This window comes from Schistocerca cancellata, chromosome 11 (assembly GCF_023864275.1).
Source record: "Schistocerca cancellata isolate TAMUIC-IGC-003103 chromosome 11, iqSchCanc2.1, whole genome shotgun sequence".
In the NCBI taxonomy this organism is placed as follows: Eukaryota; Metazoa; Arthropoda; class Insecta; order Orthoptera; family Acrididae; genus Schistocerca; species Schistocerca cancellata.
Genome location: NC_064636.1, coordinates 169,152,165 through 169,172,148, shown reverse-complemented (window position 1 = coordinate 169,172,148; position 19,984 = coordinate 169,152,165). Strand labels below are relative to the sequence as shown.

At 40.3% G+C, this 19,984-nt stretch overlaps 1 protein-coding gene across 3 annotated transcripts in view; it reads left to right on the top strand.

Moving 5' to 3' along the window:
- LOC126108968 (zinc finger protein 737-like) overlaps nt 1-19,984 on the top strand; it is a 185,273-nt gene that overhangs the window by 55,411 nt on the left and 109,878 nt on the right. For all 3 annotated transcript variants that reach the window (XM_049914363.1, XM_049914361.1, XM_049914362.1), the window contains exon 3: nt 5,063-5,155. In XM_049914363.1, coding sequence (XP_049770320.1) covers nt 5,063-5,155 — 93 coding nt within the window. The remainder of the gene's footprint in view (nt 1-5,062; nt 5,156-19,984) is intronic.

The window sequence follows — 19,984 nt, the reverse complement described above, 5'->3', positions numbered from 1 at the left end:
AAAGTTATCCATAAGTGCAGATCATGCAGGGAACTAAATGCAGTGTATGCTCAACCTTTGCACCCTTGTCTTCAATAAGGTAAGATATGAAAAACCCATAACGGTAGCCATCCTGTTGTGGTGGATCATCAAGTACCTGCATGGTGGTATCTCCCTGACTGCACAGGGGTTGCTCTGTTGGTGTGTGAGCTGAAAAGTCCACTGTATGCCAAGGAGTATGAGTCCGTCATGAGAAGGGAATGCGACTCCAAGGAGTGGATTACTAGTCAAGTAGCCATTGATGAGGCTGGGTGGCACCTATGGGAAGTGCCCTAATTTGTAGTGGGTGGCACCATGGCAGATAAGCTACAAATGGAGCAGATGATGGTATCTCATGCTGGTGGCCATATGGCCCCAATAGTCTCTACGAAAGGGAAGTCCTCTTTCAATGCAGGCAGATGTGATCCTGAAAACTTCTCTTCATTGACTGTGCTGTGGAAGGAATATAGGGCTAAGTGGCAAGCTGAAAAATACTCCTCCCAGTATTTAGTTTTCACAAGGACTGATGGGGATTCCTTCTTGGCCACAAAGCCCTAATTACTTGTAGAAACTATAGATGACAAGTTTGGCAAAGTTGCAGCCATCTCCAAAACAGAGTGGAGTAATTTTGATCACAACAGCATACTCTGACCAGCCACAAACACTGATTGCTTGTAACAAGCTGGATGACGTACCAATGACTGTCACTCCCTTTAACAATCTTAATACGGGTCAGGGCATCAATTTCCACCGAGACCTGCTCGTACGATCTGTTGATGACCTACACGCCAACTTGGAGTGACAGGGCTCCAAACAACAATAGGGTTGCTACCAGTGCCTTGATCTTGGCCTTTCAGGGCGATAGACTGGCTGAAAAGGTCAAGGTGATGGTATACCAATGCAATGTGAAACATTATGTCTCAACCATCGGACTATGTACCTCTCCTTCCCAAGTTTGGCCTAAGACCAGATGTCCCTATTAGTACCAGTTCCTAGTGGGTGTATCTGCTATTAATTTTAATGGCACTGTCTCCACTGACCCGGATGCCATTGCTGAATGTTTTGCTCTGCATTACGCTCAAGTCACAGCATCTGAGGACGGCTTGTCTTTCATGTTCTCAGGCAGTGGGTGGAGCAAAAGGGATTTTTTCATGCCACCTGGAGCCATATCAAGCTCCTTTCAGTGAGCGGAAATTCATCAGTGTCCTAGCCCTCTGCCCTGATACAGGTCCAGGTCCCATCCACAACCAAATGATCTAGCACCTATCAGTGGATTGTCAGCATCATATCCTTGCCATCTTTAGCTGCATCTGGATGGAGGGCCAGTTCTCATTGCAATGATGAGAAAGTATCATTGTCCCAGTGCTGAAACTGGGTAAGCACCATCTAGAGATTGGCAGTTACTGCTCAGTAAGTTTCACCAATGTTCTCTGTAAGTTACTTGAATGCACAATAAACTTGTGGCTATGTGGCTCGTTAAGTCTTGAGGTCTTCTGGCTACATCCCAGGTTGATTTTCGCCAAGGTGTTCCCCTTCTGCTAGTTCGGTTTGCCTACAATGTGCAATCCAACCAGTTTTTGCCCAATGTCAATGCCTTATAGCCATTTTCTGCAGCCTCCAAAAGGCATACGACATCAAGGTGACGCAATAGCCTTGCTACCTCACATGAGTGGGGTCTCAGGATCATTCCCAATTTTTATCCAGAATTTCCTGTCGCACTGTATATTCTGGGTTCAAGTTAGTTCTTCTTCCAACACCCCTCACCCCCACCACCACCATGTACAAGAAACGTGATCCCACAGGACTCTGTACTGAGTGCCACTGATTTTCTAATAGCTGTCAATGATCACCAGCAGCTGTGAGGTCCTCAGTATCATCCACCCTGTATGCTGACAACTTTCGCCCATACCATGGCTTCTCTAGTGTGGGTGTCACTTAATGTAGACTGCAAGGCACCATATGAAAGGCACAGTAATGGGCGCTCACCCATGTCTTTCAGTTTTCAGCTGCCAAGGCTCATGTCATGGACTTCTGTTGACGATGTCGTACGGTTCATTCACAACCAGACCTTTATCTTGACCAACTACTCCCTGTGGCAGGGACATACCGCTTTTTAGGACTGGTCTTCACTTTGCAGTCGATGGGAATTCCGGATTTTTGCCAGTGTAGCTCAGTGATCATTGTCTTGACCCCATATCAGTTTGGGATCTCGGAGAATAAACTTGATGGTAGCTTGGCCAAACTGGCTATGGTAAACCAGCTCCAGCAATCACTATTCTGGAAACAGACCTCTGATTGGTGTTACACCATCAAGTTTTAGGAATGTGAAATATGCAATGGATCACTCTGACTTCACCTAACTATCAGTGATAAAGGAGACTATTAATCTATGGTGGTCCTCCATGTAGGCCTCTCACAAGGATTCTAGTGTCGTTTGCCAGCTCCACGTCAGCCATACCTGGCTGACTCATGGTCTTCTCCTCTACCCCACTGTTGTTGTGGTTTCCATTCAACAGTGGTCCACATTTTACTGTACTGTCCCAACATAGCCACCCTGTGGTGGAATCCTACACTTGCTACCTGTGGTGGTAGGAGACGATGCCTCAGTGGCTGACGTAGTTTTATGTTTTATTCATGAAGAGGGCTTTTACCATTCTCTTTGAGTGAGAGTCACTTAACCTTATTGGCCCATTGAAGGGTTGGCAGAAAACTGTTGCCATCTCTGCCCAGTCTAGGCTGTGACAGTTGGGGCTTGGTGGTCCAGCTCGATTATCACCCTACCTACTCTTTTCCGCTTCTTCCCCCTCTCGCATGATGTGTTACAGTAATTCATCATTTGTCCCTGTGCTTCTCTTGCCCTGTTTGTGTTGCTAGCTTTTCCTAGGCAGTTTCTGAGTCGAGTACATCTGGTATGCGGTGGGGATTGGGGGATGTATGACCACTCATTGTGTTCTGATCTCTGGGGCTTCCAGCTGCTCCCTAAATGGGGCATCTTGCCTGTCTTTTTCCTCTGTCTCCCTTTCTTCTTTCTGTCTCTCATCAGCTTTGTTGACCTTTTGTAGCCTTGGGGTTTTCTTCCTCTGGGTTGTGTGTGGTTGGCTCTCTCCCATCTACAATCATGTAGGTCTGTTTGTTCAACAAAGAAGGGACAGATGTCCTAGTATTTTGGTCCCGTTAGTCATTCAACAAGCCAACCATCTCTGTCCATCTGCTGCCCTATCTCTGTCCATGTTTTCCTGCCATCTCTTTCTGTTTGTTGTTCCTCCCCCTGCTCTCTTCACATCATCATGCCCACCTACATACGAGATTGCTGGTTCTTACCGTCTTCGTAATTTTGTCTAGATGGTAAGTACATGTGTACCTAGTTTGGTTGAAGCCAGTCCAGTGGTTTAGGAGGAGATGTGAAACACATCCACTTCCATAATATGTATGGATACTGTGTATGCTGATTGCTGCTTGATACATAAGAACTAATTTTGGTTTATCTTTGGTAGGCAATCTCTTTCTGTCGTGCCTGCATTCAAGAATAAACAAAGCTTTGGTTTCAAATATTTGAATTGTGGCATCCACAATTTCTTGCTGCCTGGTTCTAATTGATGAATACGTGTGATTATTAGTGTTACGGCCTTGTCAGCTTCTACCTGCACAAGATCTGTTTGAAAGTACTTTCTCTCTCTCTCTCTCTCTCTCTCTCTCTCTCTCTGTCTGTGTGTCTGTGTGTGTGTGTGTGTGTGTGTGTGTGTGTGTGTGTGTGTGTGTGTGTGTGTGTGTGTGTGTGTGTGTGTGTGTGTGTGTGTGTGTGTGTGTGCGCGCGCGCGCGCGCGCGCGCGCGCGCGCGCGTGCTCCCCTACTCCTCTCTAAGAAGTAGCCATGTAGGAAGAAGGCACAGAAGTCATGATCACTTCACTTGATTGCTTTTTTTCACTGTCTTGAAGACCCAGTGAAGGCTGAAGGACCTAGTGTTTGGGTAAAGCAAGATACAGAACTGAAACAACATGTGGATGGCTCTGAGTGTAATGTAGCTGTTAACACAAGCACTGTATTGTGCATGAAGTGTAGCAAGTATGTCATGACACAAATATGGGTCATTCAAGCTAAACTATCATGGATGCTGAATAATTGTAACCTGTGATACCAGCTATTTTCTAGAATTTTTGTGGACTTTCAGTTGGCTCTAGTTAGATTTGCTATGTCTTGCTTATTACCAATAATATTTTATCTGCCCTTGTAACAAGCATATTTTTAGTAACAATTACCCTTCTTTAATTTTTTATTGCTATTGTATGTAATGAATGCTTTAAATACATATTTGGTATGAACAGAGCAAGGAAGACTTCCTCTTGGAAGTAATGGTCTCTGTGTCATAGTGCTATAACAGAACATTTGGAACTATAGATACTTGAGGTTATATATTTTAGACTTCCTAGTCACTATTCACTGTATTACTTACATCATTACTGAAATCTTCCATTGGCTGTATGTAATTCCTTATGATTTTCCTCCAGTACACATGACATAAATTTGCATTGTTCCGTAAAGAGCAGGCAATGAAAATACATGGTGACAGAGCAAGAAGATTTGTAAATAGCATTAAATTTGGTTAATTTTGATAAAATGTGTGGACTGCCATATTCACTTGATTAATGACAAAAAAGCCATCTTATTTATGGGTTTACGGCTAGAAGATTATTGGCATCTCTGTATTATCTGAGTTTAATTTTGAAATGTTGCCACACACATATAACGTCTTTGTATATGGGAGTATGACCGCACGATAGAGTAGACTCTGGTGCCACTGAAATCAGTGTAGGTTATATGACAGGAATAGAAAGTGAAAGCTTCCCAATATAAATACTACTCAGTGGCTGTTAGCATAACGAGAGACATTAGAACTGATTTGGATGCGTTACGACACACTTTTACCAAGTGATAAGAATCTGTGCAAAGTTAGACAATATTCGTAAGAAAGGAATATTGAGAGCTGTGTCATTTGTACAGAAGTTAGGAAGCAGTTATAATTCAGAGATTGTTTTCTTTTTTTCAGTGTGTTGAAGATCTATTGGAACTATCTTGGTCCACTGATATTGTCAAGGAGGATCCTGATGTAAATGTTGAAGTGAATGTAACTCAGAATATTGTAAGTATTCACATCCCTGAATTATTGCATGCAGAGTGAGGAAAAAAGTGATCTGTTAATTGTGTAGAGTAAAGGACGCATTGCAGTGCAATTTTCACAGATTGCCGGTTTTGTGGAACTTGTTACTGTTTGTAATTGTAGAGTATTCTTCTACTCATCCACTTGACTTTCATATTACCTGTTACATGCTGACTTTTAAATAGAGGTGGAATGGGACTGGTGGCTGGGGCTAGTATAATCCTGTTTTCCATAGCCACTGTTGATATCAAACGTATTGTATAATGGCGGTGTGTGTGATGGATACACTTCACATTTAGACAAAGTGTAAACTTTAATCATAGGTCATTTGAGAAAGATTCCTACTTTCAGTAACTTGGGACTAATACAATTCAAAAGAATGTTGGAAACTCTTACCTTCAGAGTGAATCATAGCTATTCATGAGTTTGTCCCAAAACTTTTTTAGTGTTTTGAAAAAATGATAAAATTCATGTGTTATAGGTCACCCCTGATACTTTGGCCACAACCTGTACATATTGTGGGTGGCTTCTGTGGTACCTGTTGTATTTGTTATAAATTTGTCAGTCAGAGTGAAACTCTGTGTATGACTTTTGGTGAATTACTGTTCATAGATGAAGCCATGTATGACCTCACCATTAGAGATGGGGCAGGTCTAAAGAAGAACGATTACTTGTCATAATATGCTTTATAACCTTGCTGAGGGGAAAAAGGTGCTCACATTGAAAACATGTCACAGGAGTAAAATTAGATGAAGATTGGGGAATATTAAACATACAACTGCAGAAGGTTGGGTACTCATTCAGTCTTTATCTCAGTTCTCTTTAACAAGCTTCCTGTGGCTGTAAAAGATTCTTCAGACACTGAAATGTTGGCTTCTTCAGGCACTGAAATGCATGGTGATTATAGAAGCACACAACTCAGACAGTATGTAAAAGAGTTTAGCTGATTCACAGCTTACAGACAGACTTAATGTCAAAGAGACTCAAATAATGGCATTTTAAACAAATGAAAGGGGTGTATTGGCATTACAAGTAGACAGGTCAGTAAGTAAAACAGTAGAAGGGTTGTTCTACAAAAAAGGTTTTACAGAAATGAGAACGCTATGAATAGTAGTCAGTGATGGGCAAACTAGGAGCATGGTCAAAACAATGAACCACAGGGTGTCCTATGGCATAGCTATAGTTGTCAAAGTGGCTGGACTGTAGTTGGTGACCACTTATTGTGAAAATAGAAAAGACCATACTGGCCTTCGTATTCAGCCAAGAGATCACAAGTCGTACAAGAAGGCTCTGTGGCACCAGGATCAGAGATAGTGTCTGCTGCATGGAGTGCTGCTCCCAATGCAAGTGTGCAGAACAGTGTGTTGGTGATTGTGTGACCTGGGAAACCATGTCATGTGGTTGGCACTGAAATCACTGACATGTACTCCAGTTGTTACATTGAAAATACATAACTTAGATTGAATAGTGCTAGGCACCTGAGTGGATCTACAAGTAGAATCTGGACCATGACAGTGATCCTGAGTAGCACATGCAGTTGTGAAGTAAACATCTTAGCTCCACCAGTTGGAGTGACATGCAGTCAGGAGCATAAAATGCTAGGGCTTAATGATGCATAAAAATAGAGCTGATCATTTTGATATTTGCACATGGCAAGCAAGATTCTGTAGTAATTGTAGAATTGGAAATTTTATTAAGTAATTGCATGAGAAGCTAGAGCAAGTCTTCATTGCTGTACACCTAGGTACCTGATTTACAGTGACTACTGTGGATTTTTTCTGAAAACCTGTCTGAACTAGTTCCTACATGAGATGTGTTGCTTCTGCATTGGAAATTTGTTTGTCAGGCTTAATTTTGATGTGCATTCATTGCATATTATTATTTCCTGTGTTTTATGATCATCTTGATTGTAATTGCTATTGTATGTGAAGATACCATTAGTGAGGAAGATAATAGTAGAGAGGGCTCATCACCTAGTGAGAGAAGGTGTGAGATTGTATGTTGACATCAAGAAGTTGCATTGATTTTTATCACTTGCGTGAGGTTGAAGAGTGATTCTCAGTTTTTAATTTCTCCAAAGTTTTGGTGCTCTTGTAGGCTGATACAGATGTGCTGCTAACTGAAAGCCCATGTCTTGCATTAAGGTTCCAACAGCTAAATTTCATGATGGGCTTATGTGGCAGGGCTTGAAAATTCTAATGTGGAGGTTGGTTTGTAATAGCACATGGTTTTAGAGATGTAAGACAGTCTCTAAGATATTTCTTTTCTCTTTTCTCTCTTTTTTTTGGTTTTGTTTTGAAATGCTGGTTATGGCTGTGCCATCCACTTGTTACATGGTATAGTTAAGGCAAGGCATTAGACTGCTGATGCTTGATTTTTATCATGTAAAGAAATTTGTTCAGCTATAGTGAAGATATGGAAAAGTGAGATTCGGAGATGTGATCATTGAGATGGGGGGGAATCATCTTTTGAAACTGTCAAGCATCATACAGAATAGTGGATGGCAGAAATGTGGGTTGGGAGCAGGTGCTCTGGGAAAGAACACAGACAGACTATGCAGCGACTAATCGGAGAACATACGGAGTATCAGACAGTTGTATGTTCAGATAAATGTGATAGTTACAACCTTCAGCCAGTTCCAGTAGAATGCAGCTCATTGCAGAATAATGTGTTATACAGTGGAGTGATATTGCAAACAGTAAGGTGTGGGGTGTGGAGAGAGAGAGAGAGAGAGAGAGAGAGAGAGAGAGAGAGAGAGCGCAAAGTGTTCTGCAGAGTCATTTAGGTGAGTGCATATGGAATGAATATGTAATTAAGCGTAAGTATATTTTTCATTCTTACATTCAGTGAGTTGGGTCCCTTCATATTCTGTGTGTAGAGTATTAGGGTGTGGTTTTGCTGCTTTGATTGGTTGTAGAGTGGATAAACGGGAATATTTAGTTTTCAGTAGATAATATGTATTTAAAACAACACTTCAGTACTACCTTATTAGCGACTCTCTTGCGCTCATCAGAATAATTAGTCTTGGGGATGCAACTTCCACTAACTTCAGTTTTTATGTTGAATGGGTTCCAACTTCGGCAATAAGTAGACAAATGACATAATTTCTCTGTAAAAGTGTATTAATCCTTTGCTGGAGAAGCAATTCAGAGGTAGGTTGCTAGATTTGTTACTGGTAAGTTTAAACAACACACAAGTGTTATGGAAATGCTTCATGACCTCAGATGGAGGAACGCTATTGAAAAAACTTAAAAGAACTGCCATTTGAAGCTGACTGCTGAACAATTCTGTTGTCTCCAACATACATTGCGTGTAAGGACCATGAAGATAAAATACGAGAGCTCATGGCTCTTATGGAGTGACATATACAATTTTCTTCCCTCATTCTATTTGTCATTGGAATGGGACAGGAAGTGACAAGCAGCAGTACGGGGTACCCGCCACCACACACCATTAGGCGGAGTATCGATGTATGTGGAAATACTAGGTGAATAAGTAGCTGAGTAATGTAGTACGAGCAACAGTGATACTTTCCATAGTAGTTAATATACATACACATATGTACAAAATAATCTATTTGCAGTGTGAGTAGATGAGCACTAGTCTCACACAGATGGTTGCTGGTATACTTCACAGAAGTAAATTGCTGTGGGAGCTTCTGCCTTTAAATTTTCAGTCTGGCTCATTCCACATGCATCCACATCATTTATGGAAAGCAATGTGTAAATCAAAGTATGAACAACCATCACACACACACACACACACACACACACACACACACACACACACACACACACCATCTTTGGCCTGTGTAGAGGTTAGTGTTGAAAGCAAATGTAATTTCATGGAAAGTGCAAGACATAAAGACAAATTAATGTTACCATATTTTACTAAAGGAAATTATACTTGTATGAGCAATTCCTCAGGGTGTTTAAAATCATCACTTTTCACAAGGCTATAACTGTGTCATAAATAAAGATGCAGAATTGGGGTAAGATTTTTACTTCAATACATGCCAGCAAAGCCTTTATTTACAAAACAACCATGCATGATTTATATGCATGAATATACAACATTAAAACATTTTCACACCTGTGTTTAGGGTCAGATTCTTCATTTACTGATCTCATATATCAATATTCTTTTCAGCTCATTAAGCACCCAGATGACAGATTTGATCCATGCATTCGCAAGCATGTCAGTTCAGGAAACTAACTGCTGTTTCCATGTAGCATCATAGTTAATCCAAATTGTTGGAAGGGGAGGCACATGGAGCCTTTCAGAAACTCCCACCAGTAAAGAAGATATTATACTGTGAGCTGAAGAACATTTCAAGGTTGGATCTGCAGCCCCTTATAGCTGATGGATCCTTCAGACAGATCACTGTTAGGAAGTGCCCTTTTATACAGGTTCCGATGCAGTGTTACACCATCCAGATACTCTTATTTCTGGTTACTTTCCATCCCTTTTATTTTCGGTCCATCTTTGTGTTTTCTAACATTGTCCACTTTCTTCAGTTTGTTACAGAATTCCATAGTCTTCAGATTCAATTCAGTTTTAATATCACTAAAATGTTCCTTCACCACATTACATACCGTATTTACTCGAATCTAAGCCACACTTTTTTTCCGGTTTTTGTAATCCAAAAAACCGCCTGCGGCTTAGAATCGAGTGCAAAGTAAGCGGAAGTTCTGAAAAATGTTGGTAGGTGCCGCCACAACTAACTTCTGCCGTCGAATATATGTAGCGATTCACATGCATGCTTTTCAGGCACAAAGATAAATACTGGCGCCAAAACCTCTGCGTCAGTAAATAAATAAATAAAAAACGATGGAAGACGAAATTTTTTCTCCACCCCGAGTTTCGACCACTGCATTTTCATACATTATCCAACGAAGTAAATACAAATTCCGTATTGTTAGTCTTCGAATGTAGCAACATTTCAATGTACTGTACTACGAAAATCCGACTGGCAAGACTGTTTGGGATGTTTATCAATATGGCCAACTCTACGTTCTGAATTTTTTCTACCTATGAGAAGAGATGGTTACTAATAGGAACTTTTATGAATTGTGAATCACATGCAGTATTCTCTTCACCATAAGAATAATACGTATATAAACATTTTGCCATGTATTCTTTCGTGTTAGCTGCTATCTCATTTAAATCCTGTCCGCTTAATAAACTACGAAACTAGAGTGAGACAACAGCAAACGCCGAAGAACATACATATCATTTCATGTTTATATTCATATTATTCTTATGCCTAATAGTGATAGTCAGAAATGAAGCACGTCAATTGACTAGATTTTTAAATCTAAGATGACTAATTTCTGTGCAGAATGTTATGTACTAAAGAGACGTCTGCAAAGATTTTCAAACAGAAAAATTTTCGCTAAACTCTCGTTCAGAACATCTTCTATCATACGCAGTCTATTATTTGGTTCTTGTTGATCGTCAAAGAAAGCAGCAGTGTTAGTAACAACAAATAGCAGTCTCTTGCCATTGTTTCGCTAATGAGACGATTTCTCTCTTTTTCTTTTTTTAATTGTAAGCGGCGGTAGTGCGCACAAAAGCAAGCCACGCCGCGAGCGGCGACAGGCCGTAAACACTGATTATCAGAATGCGACAAACAGTGCATGACTCAGTACAGTAATGCATTTTCAGCTTAGAGTGACGTAAACACCTATAACAAAGAGAACGGCACTTATAAGATCAAAGAAAAATAAGCAATCGATCCAAACCAGACGAAGCACGTGAAAAAGGAAGGGTACCCGTATAATTATGGACGGAGCACCTGACGCATAGCTATGGCTATCTGGTAAAGCCTAACTGCTTAGCTTACTACGCGAACCAAACTACTGTAGCTGTATCGTCATTCATTCGACCTAAATTGTGTCTCATATTACAATGGACCAACTTTGTTTCGATTTGGAGGTGCGGCCTAAAACTTTACTCTCCCCTTGAATTTCGAGTCTCATATTTCAGGTGCGGCTTAGATTCAGGAAAATACGGTAAGTTGAAAAACAGATCATGATCACCACCAACAAACTTCCAGTTTTCTACATTACAGCACGTTACCCTTACTATTGTTGTTACTTGTTTTGAGAACAGTAGTTAATTATTAACAAAGTGAACATTTATATGTAACTTAATTCCAGTTGCAATCATAGTTGATTCATTCCATACTTTCTGATTGATCACCATCTGGCATATCGACTAAATTTCTTGATTTTCCTTGATCCTAATGATTCTCCGCAGGGCATCATTTATGGGCTCATTTTACAGCTATTCTAATTGTTTTTATTCTGGCTGCTTCTCCATTTATGTTCTTCATACAGTGGCTCTTCATATAATTCATCATTCAGATATTTCAGCAATCTTATTAATTACCCATCAAGTTGTTTTACATAGTTTAATGTCTGCTGATGGCACAGGCATATCAGTCAAAATTCCCATTCTCAGCTTAACAAGGCACAGATCACATGATAGCTGATGAGGCGTAGAACTGGTTTACCACTACAGATCCATGTCTTATCCTTTGAGGACTCATTTTATATGATTGAAAGCAATCAGAAATGACCTACTACTGATCGAAGTAGATACTACAGGTCATACGCTAAATGAAATGTACTATGTACAATTCCTTGGTGTCTGCTTGGATTTCAAATTGAAATGGGCTCAACAAATTGGTAAACTTGTCAAGATGATCCATTCAGTGTCACTCACCTAAAGACGATAATGATGGCTTCTTTTGGATTTTTGATTTGTTTTTGGAATTATCTTCTGGAATGGCCCTCTGGAAATAAATAAAATATTTATATTGTTATTTAACATATATATGAACAGTTGGTGCAAGATATCCAAGGTGCATGAAGAGGTTTATGCAATGTCAACATTACATTACGTCCCTATTGCATGCTGCCCTGCTCTATAAGATTATCCTATAGGATAGTACTGAGTGAAAGCATGCAAGGAAGCATTTTACAAGTAGACACTCTGGAGGGACATTTATAATTGCAAGGCAGAGAGATATGAGCTTTGTGGTTAACTTGGTCTCATGCTGGGGCCTTTTTAATTTATTATCTATTTGAATGCGTAAGAACTTCACACATGGATCCTTATCCAGTGTTGGTCATTGATATCTCCTCCTTGTATCTGTGTGTCATTTGGAATTGGTTGAAGCTGCATGATGTGTATTTTTGTAAGTGTAAAGATCGAATTTTTGTTCTGTTGCCTGTAAACCAGTTGCAAGCATGTTCCTTTATTCTCCTGGTTGTTCCTGGTATGAATTTGTTCATCAGTTATCAGTCAGAGTGTATACGACCCGGGACATCCGGGAGAAAACTGGGAAAAACCCAGGAATTTTTTAGAATTCTGGAAATTTTACATTGTTTTAGTTACCAGTTAGTTACCAGTTTTTCCTCCCACCATGAACCATGGACCTTGCCGTTGGTGGGGAGGCTTACATGCCTCAACGATACAGATAGCCGTACTTTAGGTGCAACCATAACGGAGAGGTATCTGTTGAGAGGCCAGACAAACGTGTGGTTCCTGAAGAGGGGCAGCAGCCTTTTCAGTAGTTGCAGGGGCAACAGTCTGGATGATTGACTGATCTGGCCTTGTAACACTAACCAAAATGGCCTTGCTGTTGTCGTACTGCGAACAGTTGAAAGCAAGGGGAAATTACAGCCGTAATTTTTCCCGACGGCATGCAACTTTACTGTATGATTAAATCATGATGGCGTCATCTTGGGTAAAATATTCCGGAGGTAAAATAGTCCCCCATTCGGATCTCCGGGCGGGGACTACTCGAGGACGTCGTTATCAGGATAAAGAAAACTGGCGTTCTACAGATCGGAGCATGGAATGTCAGATCCCTTAATCGGGCGGGTAAGTTAGAAAATTTAAAAAGGGAAATGGATAGGTTAAAGTTAGATACAGTGGGAATTAGTGAAGTTCGGTGGCAGGAGGAACAAGATTTGGTCAGGTGAATATAGGGTTATAAATTCAAAATCAAATAGGGGTAATGCAGGAGTAGGTTTAATAATGAATAAAATAGGAGTGTGGATAAGCTACTACAAACAGCATAGTGAACGCATTATTGTGGCCAAGATAGACATGAAGCCCGCACCTACTACAGTAGTACAAGATTATATGCCAAGTAGTTCTGCAGATGATGAAGAAATTGATGAAATGTATGATAAGAGCTTATTCAGGTAGTGAAGGGAGATGAAAATTTGATAGTCATGGGTGACTGGAATTCGAGAGTAGGAAAAGGGAGAGAACGAAACATAGTAGGTGAATATGGATTGGGGCTAAGAAATGAAAGAGGAAGCCGCTTGGTACAATTTTGCGCAGAGCATAACTTAATCATAACTAACACTTGGTTCAAGAATCATGAAAGAAGGTTGTATACATGGATGAACCCTGGAGATACTAAAAGGTATCAGATAGATTATATAATGGTAAGACAGAGATTAGGTTTTAAATTGTGAGACATTTCCAGGGGCAGATGTGGGCTCTGACCACAATCTATTGGTTATGAACTGTAGATTAAGACTGAAGAAACTGCAAAAAGGTGGGAATTGAAGGAGATGGGACCTGGATAAACTGAAAGAACCAGAGGTTGTACAGAGTTTCAGGGAGAGCATAAGGGAACAGTCGACAGGAGGGGGGGGGGGAAGAAATACAGTAGAAGAAGAATGGGTAGCTTTGAGGGATGAAATAGTGAAGGCAGCAGAGAATCAAATAGGTAAAAAGATGAGGGCTAGTAGAAATCCTTGGGTAACAGAAGAGATGCTGAATTTAATTGATGAAAGGAGAAAATATAAAAATGCAGTAAATGAAGCAGGCAAAAAGGAATACAAACATCTCAATAATGAGATCAACAGGAGGTGCAGAATGGCTAAGCAGGGATGGCTAGAGGACAAATGTAAGGATGTAGAGACTTTATCTCACTAGGGGTAAGATAGATGCCGCCTACATGAAAGTTAGAGACCTTTCGAGAGAAGAGAGCCACTTGTATGAATATCAAGATCTCCAATGGAAACCCAGTCTTAAGCAAAGAAGGGAAAGCAGAAAGGTGGAAGGAGTATATAGAGGGTGTATACAAGGGCGATGTACTTGAGGACAATATTATGGAAATGGAAGAGCATGTAGATGAAGATACGATACTGCATGAAGAGTTTGACACAGCACTGAAAGACTTGAGTCAAAACAAGGCGCCGGGAGTAGACAACATCCCATTAGAACTACTGACGGCCTTGGGAGAGCCAGTCCTGACAAAACTCTCCCATCTGGTGAGCAAGATGTATGAGACAGGCGAAATACCCTCAGACTTCAAGAAGAATATAATAATTCCAATCCCAAAGAAAGCAGGTGTTGACAGATGTGAAAATTACCAAACTATTAGTTTAATAAGTCACAGCTGCAAAATACTAACGTGAATTCTTTACAGACAAATGGAAAAACTGATAGAAGCCGACCTCGGGGAAGATTAGTTTGGATTCTGTAGAAATGTTGGAAGACGTGAGGCAATACTGACCCTACGACTTATCTTAGAAGAAAGATTAAGGAAAGGCAAACCTACGTTTCTAGCATTTGTAGACTTAGAGAAAGCTTTTGACAATGTTGATTGGAATACTCTCTTTCAAATTCCGAAGGTGGCAGGGGTAAAATACAGGGAGCGAAAGGCTATTTACAATTTGTACAGAAACCAGATGGCAGTTACAAGAGTCGAGGGACATGAAAGGGAAGCAGTGGCTGGGAAGGGAGTGAGACAGGGTTGTAGCCTCTCCCCGGTGTTATTCAATCTGTATATTGAGCAAGCAGTAAAGGAAACAAAACAAAAATTCGGAGTAGGAGTTAAAATCCATGGAGAAGAAATAAAAACCGATGACATTGTAATTCTGTCAGAGACAGCAAAGGACTTGGAAGAGCAGCTGAACGGAATGGACAGTGTCTTGAAAGGAGGGTATAAGATGAACACCAACAAAAGCAAAATGAGGATAATGGAATGTAGTTGAATTAAGTCGGGTGATGCTGACGGAATTAGATTAGGGAATGAGACACTTAAAGTAGTAAAGGAGTTTTGCTATTTGGGGAGCAAAATAACTGATGATGGTCAAAGTAGAGAGGATATAGAATGTAGACTGGCAATGGCAAGGAAAGTTTTTCTGAAGAAGAGAAATTTGATAACATCGAGTACAGATTTAAGGGTCAGGAAGTCGTTTCTGAAAGTATTTGTATGGAGTGTAGCCATGTATGGAAGTGAAACGTGGACAATAAATAGTTTAGACAAAAAGAGAATCGAAGCTTTCAAAATGTGGTGCTACAGAAGAATGCTGAAGATTAGATGGGTAGATCACATAACTAATCAGGAGGTATTGAATAGTATTGGGGAGAATAGGAGCTTGTGGCACAACTTGACGAGAGAAAGGGATCGTTTAGTAGGACGTGTTCTGAGACATCGAGGGATCACCAATTTAGTATTGGAGGGCAGCGTGGAGGGTAAAAATGGTAGAGGGAGACCAAGAGATGAATACACTAAGCAGATTCAGGAGGATGTAGGTTGCAGTAAGTACTGGGAGATGAAGAAGCTTGCACAGGATAGAGTAGCATGGAGAACTGCATCAAACCAGTCTCAGGACTGAAGACAACAACAACAACAGTTACCAGTTAAATTTGTGTGATTTTGAGTGGTAAGAGCCAATACTCTAACGAAGGATATTACTGTATCCCGCTTTTGCAGAATAATACTGCAGCAACAAAACATTAATGAGAGAAACAAAACTGAAAATAAGACTTAAATTGCAAAGGGAATGCTCCATATACAATAACAAAACACTGTGCTCATACAAACATCTGCCAACCAATTTGTGTCAAAGGTTTTAGGAAGAATATGCAGTGTTCCTAACAACAAATTCCCTCTGATGAGCGTGACATGATAGCTGTTTACATTAGATTCATTTGAGCAGTTGCAGGCGGCCTCTTGCGCATGAGCAGTTGAGTCGCATGTGAGTTGTACCTTCTCCCGCTTCTGGCTACAGATATGTGGCTTGGGGCCACTATCTAAATTGCTCCAATTTAGAAATCGTAGATCCGGGGCTGATGCACAGAGCAATCTTTAGTTGTAGTGGGGAGGTCGTTAGTCTCCACGTGTCCTGTGTTTACGTTTAGTGATTTTGCTGTTTCCTCTTTGGTTATTGCTCTCACATTAAATGAAAACAAAAAGGATTTCTGTGGCTGGGAGCTACCAAATGAATTAAAATACATTTGTATATTTATGGAAGGCTTAAATATGTTGTTAGTTTCAGGTTTTATTTCCATATTTCTGACATGGCATGACAAGGCATTAATCGTCTTGCAGAACGATGAAGTTATTTTTGTCTGTTTGCTAAAGAGATTTGGCGTTTATTAATCTTTTGTGCTGAGGCAGTCAATTTATTTGAAACAAAGTGTTTAATTTGACACTGTTTGCTAGTTTCAACTGTTCGCTGCATTTCAAGTGCACGTTTTCCATTTTCTAGCTCATATGACATTATGCCATAATAATGAACCAAACATGAGATAATAGAGTACTGGTACTCAAGAAAATTTACATCCGAATCTGGACATAAGATTTTGCCCTTTAAGCCGAATTATACATTTTAGTATGGTTCACGAAATTCTGATGCTCTTGAAGTATCCTTTGATGTCTTGTTTCTTTTATGGCATAATGCAAGATCTTTTAATATTTTACATGTACGAACATGCGGGCTTCCTGCGTCGTCGTAGCTGCACAGGCGCAGTGAACTGCTGAAACGAACAAATTTCTAACAGGTCACGGGAAAATATTGCGAATGATGGTTTGAAAAGTGTTACTTTCAAAGTAAATTTCCTTTTACCCAAGATGAACTGTGCGCGAGAATGTACGATGAATTTCTTAGATCACAAGAGCGTTTGACTCTTTCAAAAATCGACTCTTTGAGGATGACCATCTAGAAGAATTTCGAGCCCAGATCATCAGACATTTACGTCGTTAATAAAATTTTACTGGCACATTTTCTGATGTATGTTAAAGTGTAACATGCGCAAAAAGATCAGCATTATATGTGGAGCCAATTCACGGGGTTTGGAGGAAGCCGAAAGGCACGCGTTAAAGCTCACACAGGCTGGCGTGAGGTCTGGAACAGTTATAGGAGTTTAGTCTAGTAACAAAGTACGGATCTTCTGGAATACTTAACTTTAATCCAAAATTGGTGTACATCGGTCTGACGGTACATAATTTATAATCTCAATATAAACTGGTAATGGCGCCTTGCTAGATCGTAGCAAATGACGTAGCTGAAGGCTATGCTAACTATCGTCTCGGCAAATGAGAGCGTAGTTCTCAGTGTAGTATCGCTAGCAAAGTCGGCTGTACAACTGGGGCGAGTGCTAGGAAGTCTCTTTAGACCTGCCGTGTGGTGGCGCTCGGTCTGCAATCACTGACAGTGGCGACACACGCGGGTCCGTCGTATACTAGCGGACTGCGGCCGATTTAAAGCTACCACCTAGCAAGTGTGATGTCTGGCGGTGACACCACACCCACCATTAACTTTTCTTTTTGTGTGTTTGTGCTACTTAAGAGTGATTTTGCTATTGGTTGACTACATCACGTGTCCTATGCTGTCATCAGCTAGCGAGATCACGTGACATGAGCTATGACTGGCTTACAAAAGTGCGCCGCAATCTCGATTTCATTGCTTCGGAAAGTAAAATGCAGTATTTGGTGGAATTCGAGTTTATACCTCTGTAACATGAAAAAATGCAGCGTACATGTTGCTGCACATCAAAGATCTTTCCAAAACATGTTTTTTCCCCCCTGGGTTTCCTTTTCTAAAGTGCCGGCAAATTCCACGTCTGTATAGAAAATCATAAACATTCTAAGGATTGATAAGTTTTACAGTGCCGAGGAAAAGTATACTGTCACTTAACACGGAAAAAGTGTATTTTCAACCGGGAAATCTGGGAATTTTTTTTCCTTGTCCATGTATATACCCTTCAGTGTACTTGTGTCATCAGCAGACGTAGCAGATTTGGAAGGGCCCTCCAATGTCTTCAGCACAACATTTATGTAGCTCAGGACAAGTCAAATGCTGAACCTTGTGGGACATCATAAGTAATGTTTTCCAATCCTGTATTCAGTTTTCCTCCCAAGATAGCATTTATTACTATGACCCAGTTTTTTTTCTCCCCTAAGCTAAGAGTCAGTTCTTTTAAGTGTAATTCTCTTAACACCATAATACTGTAGCTTCCCAAGTAAATGGGAGTTCAGTGTTGTAATTTGATGTAAATCAAGTTTCTCTACTTCCACTGCATATTTCAGTCATGCTGTAAAGTTAGCACAACATTTTAGTAATTAGGTTGTTACAATCATAACAAGAAGTGTTCCTCCTCCTATCATCAGGTTATTCTTGTGACTTATTTGACAGTTCATTTGATGAGACTGAGTCCAGTCAAGTATACATTTCCTGACTGAGGCTGATGGATCTAATTTCAATGGTCATTTTTCTCCCCAATGTTTTCAGCCACTCTTAAGAAATGTTTCTTTTCATGTCCTAATATATATATTTTTTTCTTCTGAATATTAGGCTGGTGCATAAGTTCATAAGACTTTCGTTTCCCATGTTGGTATTCCAGTTGCTGAGGGTTTATTTATCAATTGCCATTTTTTTATTTGTAGTTCACTGTTGCTCTTTGAGTTGACGTATATCTGAGTTTACAAATTGTCATTTTGTCATTTGGTGATACTGATGGATCAGTGGTCACTAGAAAGTGGAGTGTCAAGTGTAGAAATCAGAGCACTGTTGACATATTCATGTGTTTGGGTTCCGTAGAGGGGTAGCCGCAGTGGAGGCTGCCAGAAACATTAGGATCCAGTTTATAATTAAATCTATTGGACAGAGCTTGACAAGAACTTTTTGTTTTTTTTTTCATTCTAAGGAGAACTGTTTCATCATTAGTGACTCGCCATGTTCAAGAGGACTTTTGGGGCTTTTTTATGAAGATCACTTAAAAGCATTAATTCACATTGTACGCGAGAACTGCAGATTTGATGAACTGTGATAATGTCGTCACCTTGCGACATTTTCTGTGCAGTGCGAAAGTTCAAAATTTGGATGTATGTGTACCACATGCTCTAAAGACAGAAGAGTCAGAGGATGGCCATATGCATCTCTGCTTACTTGTCATTAATTGGCTTGTGAACAACACTAACCATTCCTGTTCTGTATCATTATCGTGTCTTTGTCCTAAAATAAGGGCAAAAAAGGTATGGTTAAGCCCAAGCACAGCAGCGGGACAGCAAGAGTGTGGTATACTATGAATTGTTCCACAGAGGTGTAACCACTCATTACTGTTGCTAATTATGTCAATAACTGAGATGTTTCACAAATGAAATCCAAGAACAACAACCAGGATGATGCCACTCCATGATAATGCATGTCTGCATTCTATTAGACTGACAAAAAACAGTACACAGGACTTGGTTTTGGAAGTCATTCCACACCCATCTTATTCACTTAATCTTACACCCACATATTTTTGCCTTTTCTGCTCTCTATTGAGCAACCTTCAAGGCACTTCCTTTCCAGATGAAAATACACTTTCAACGTTTCTCAATGAGATCCTCATCTCAAAACCACATGCCTTTTACAATTACAGAATCAATGTGTCACCCCCGCATTGGGAGACTGCTGTAAATAGTGAAGGAGAACAGTTCATTGATGATAAGTCTTTGTTATGTGCATCTGATTTGTCTATTAAATTTATGGAAAAATGCCATAA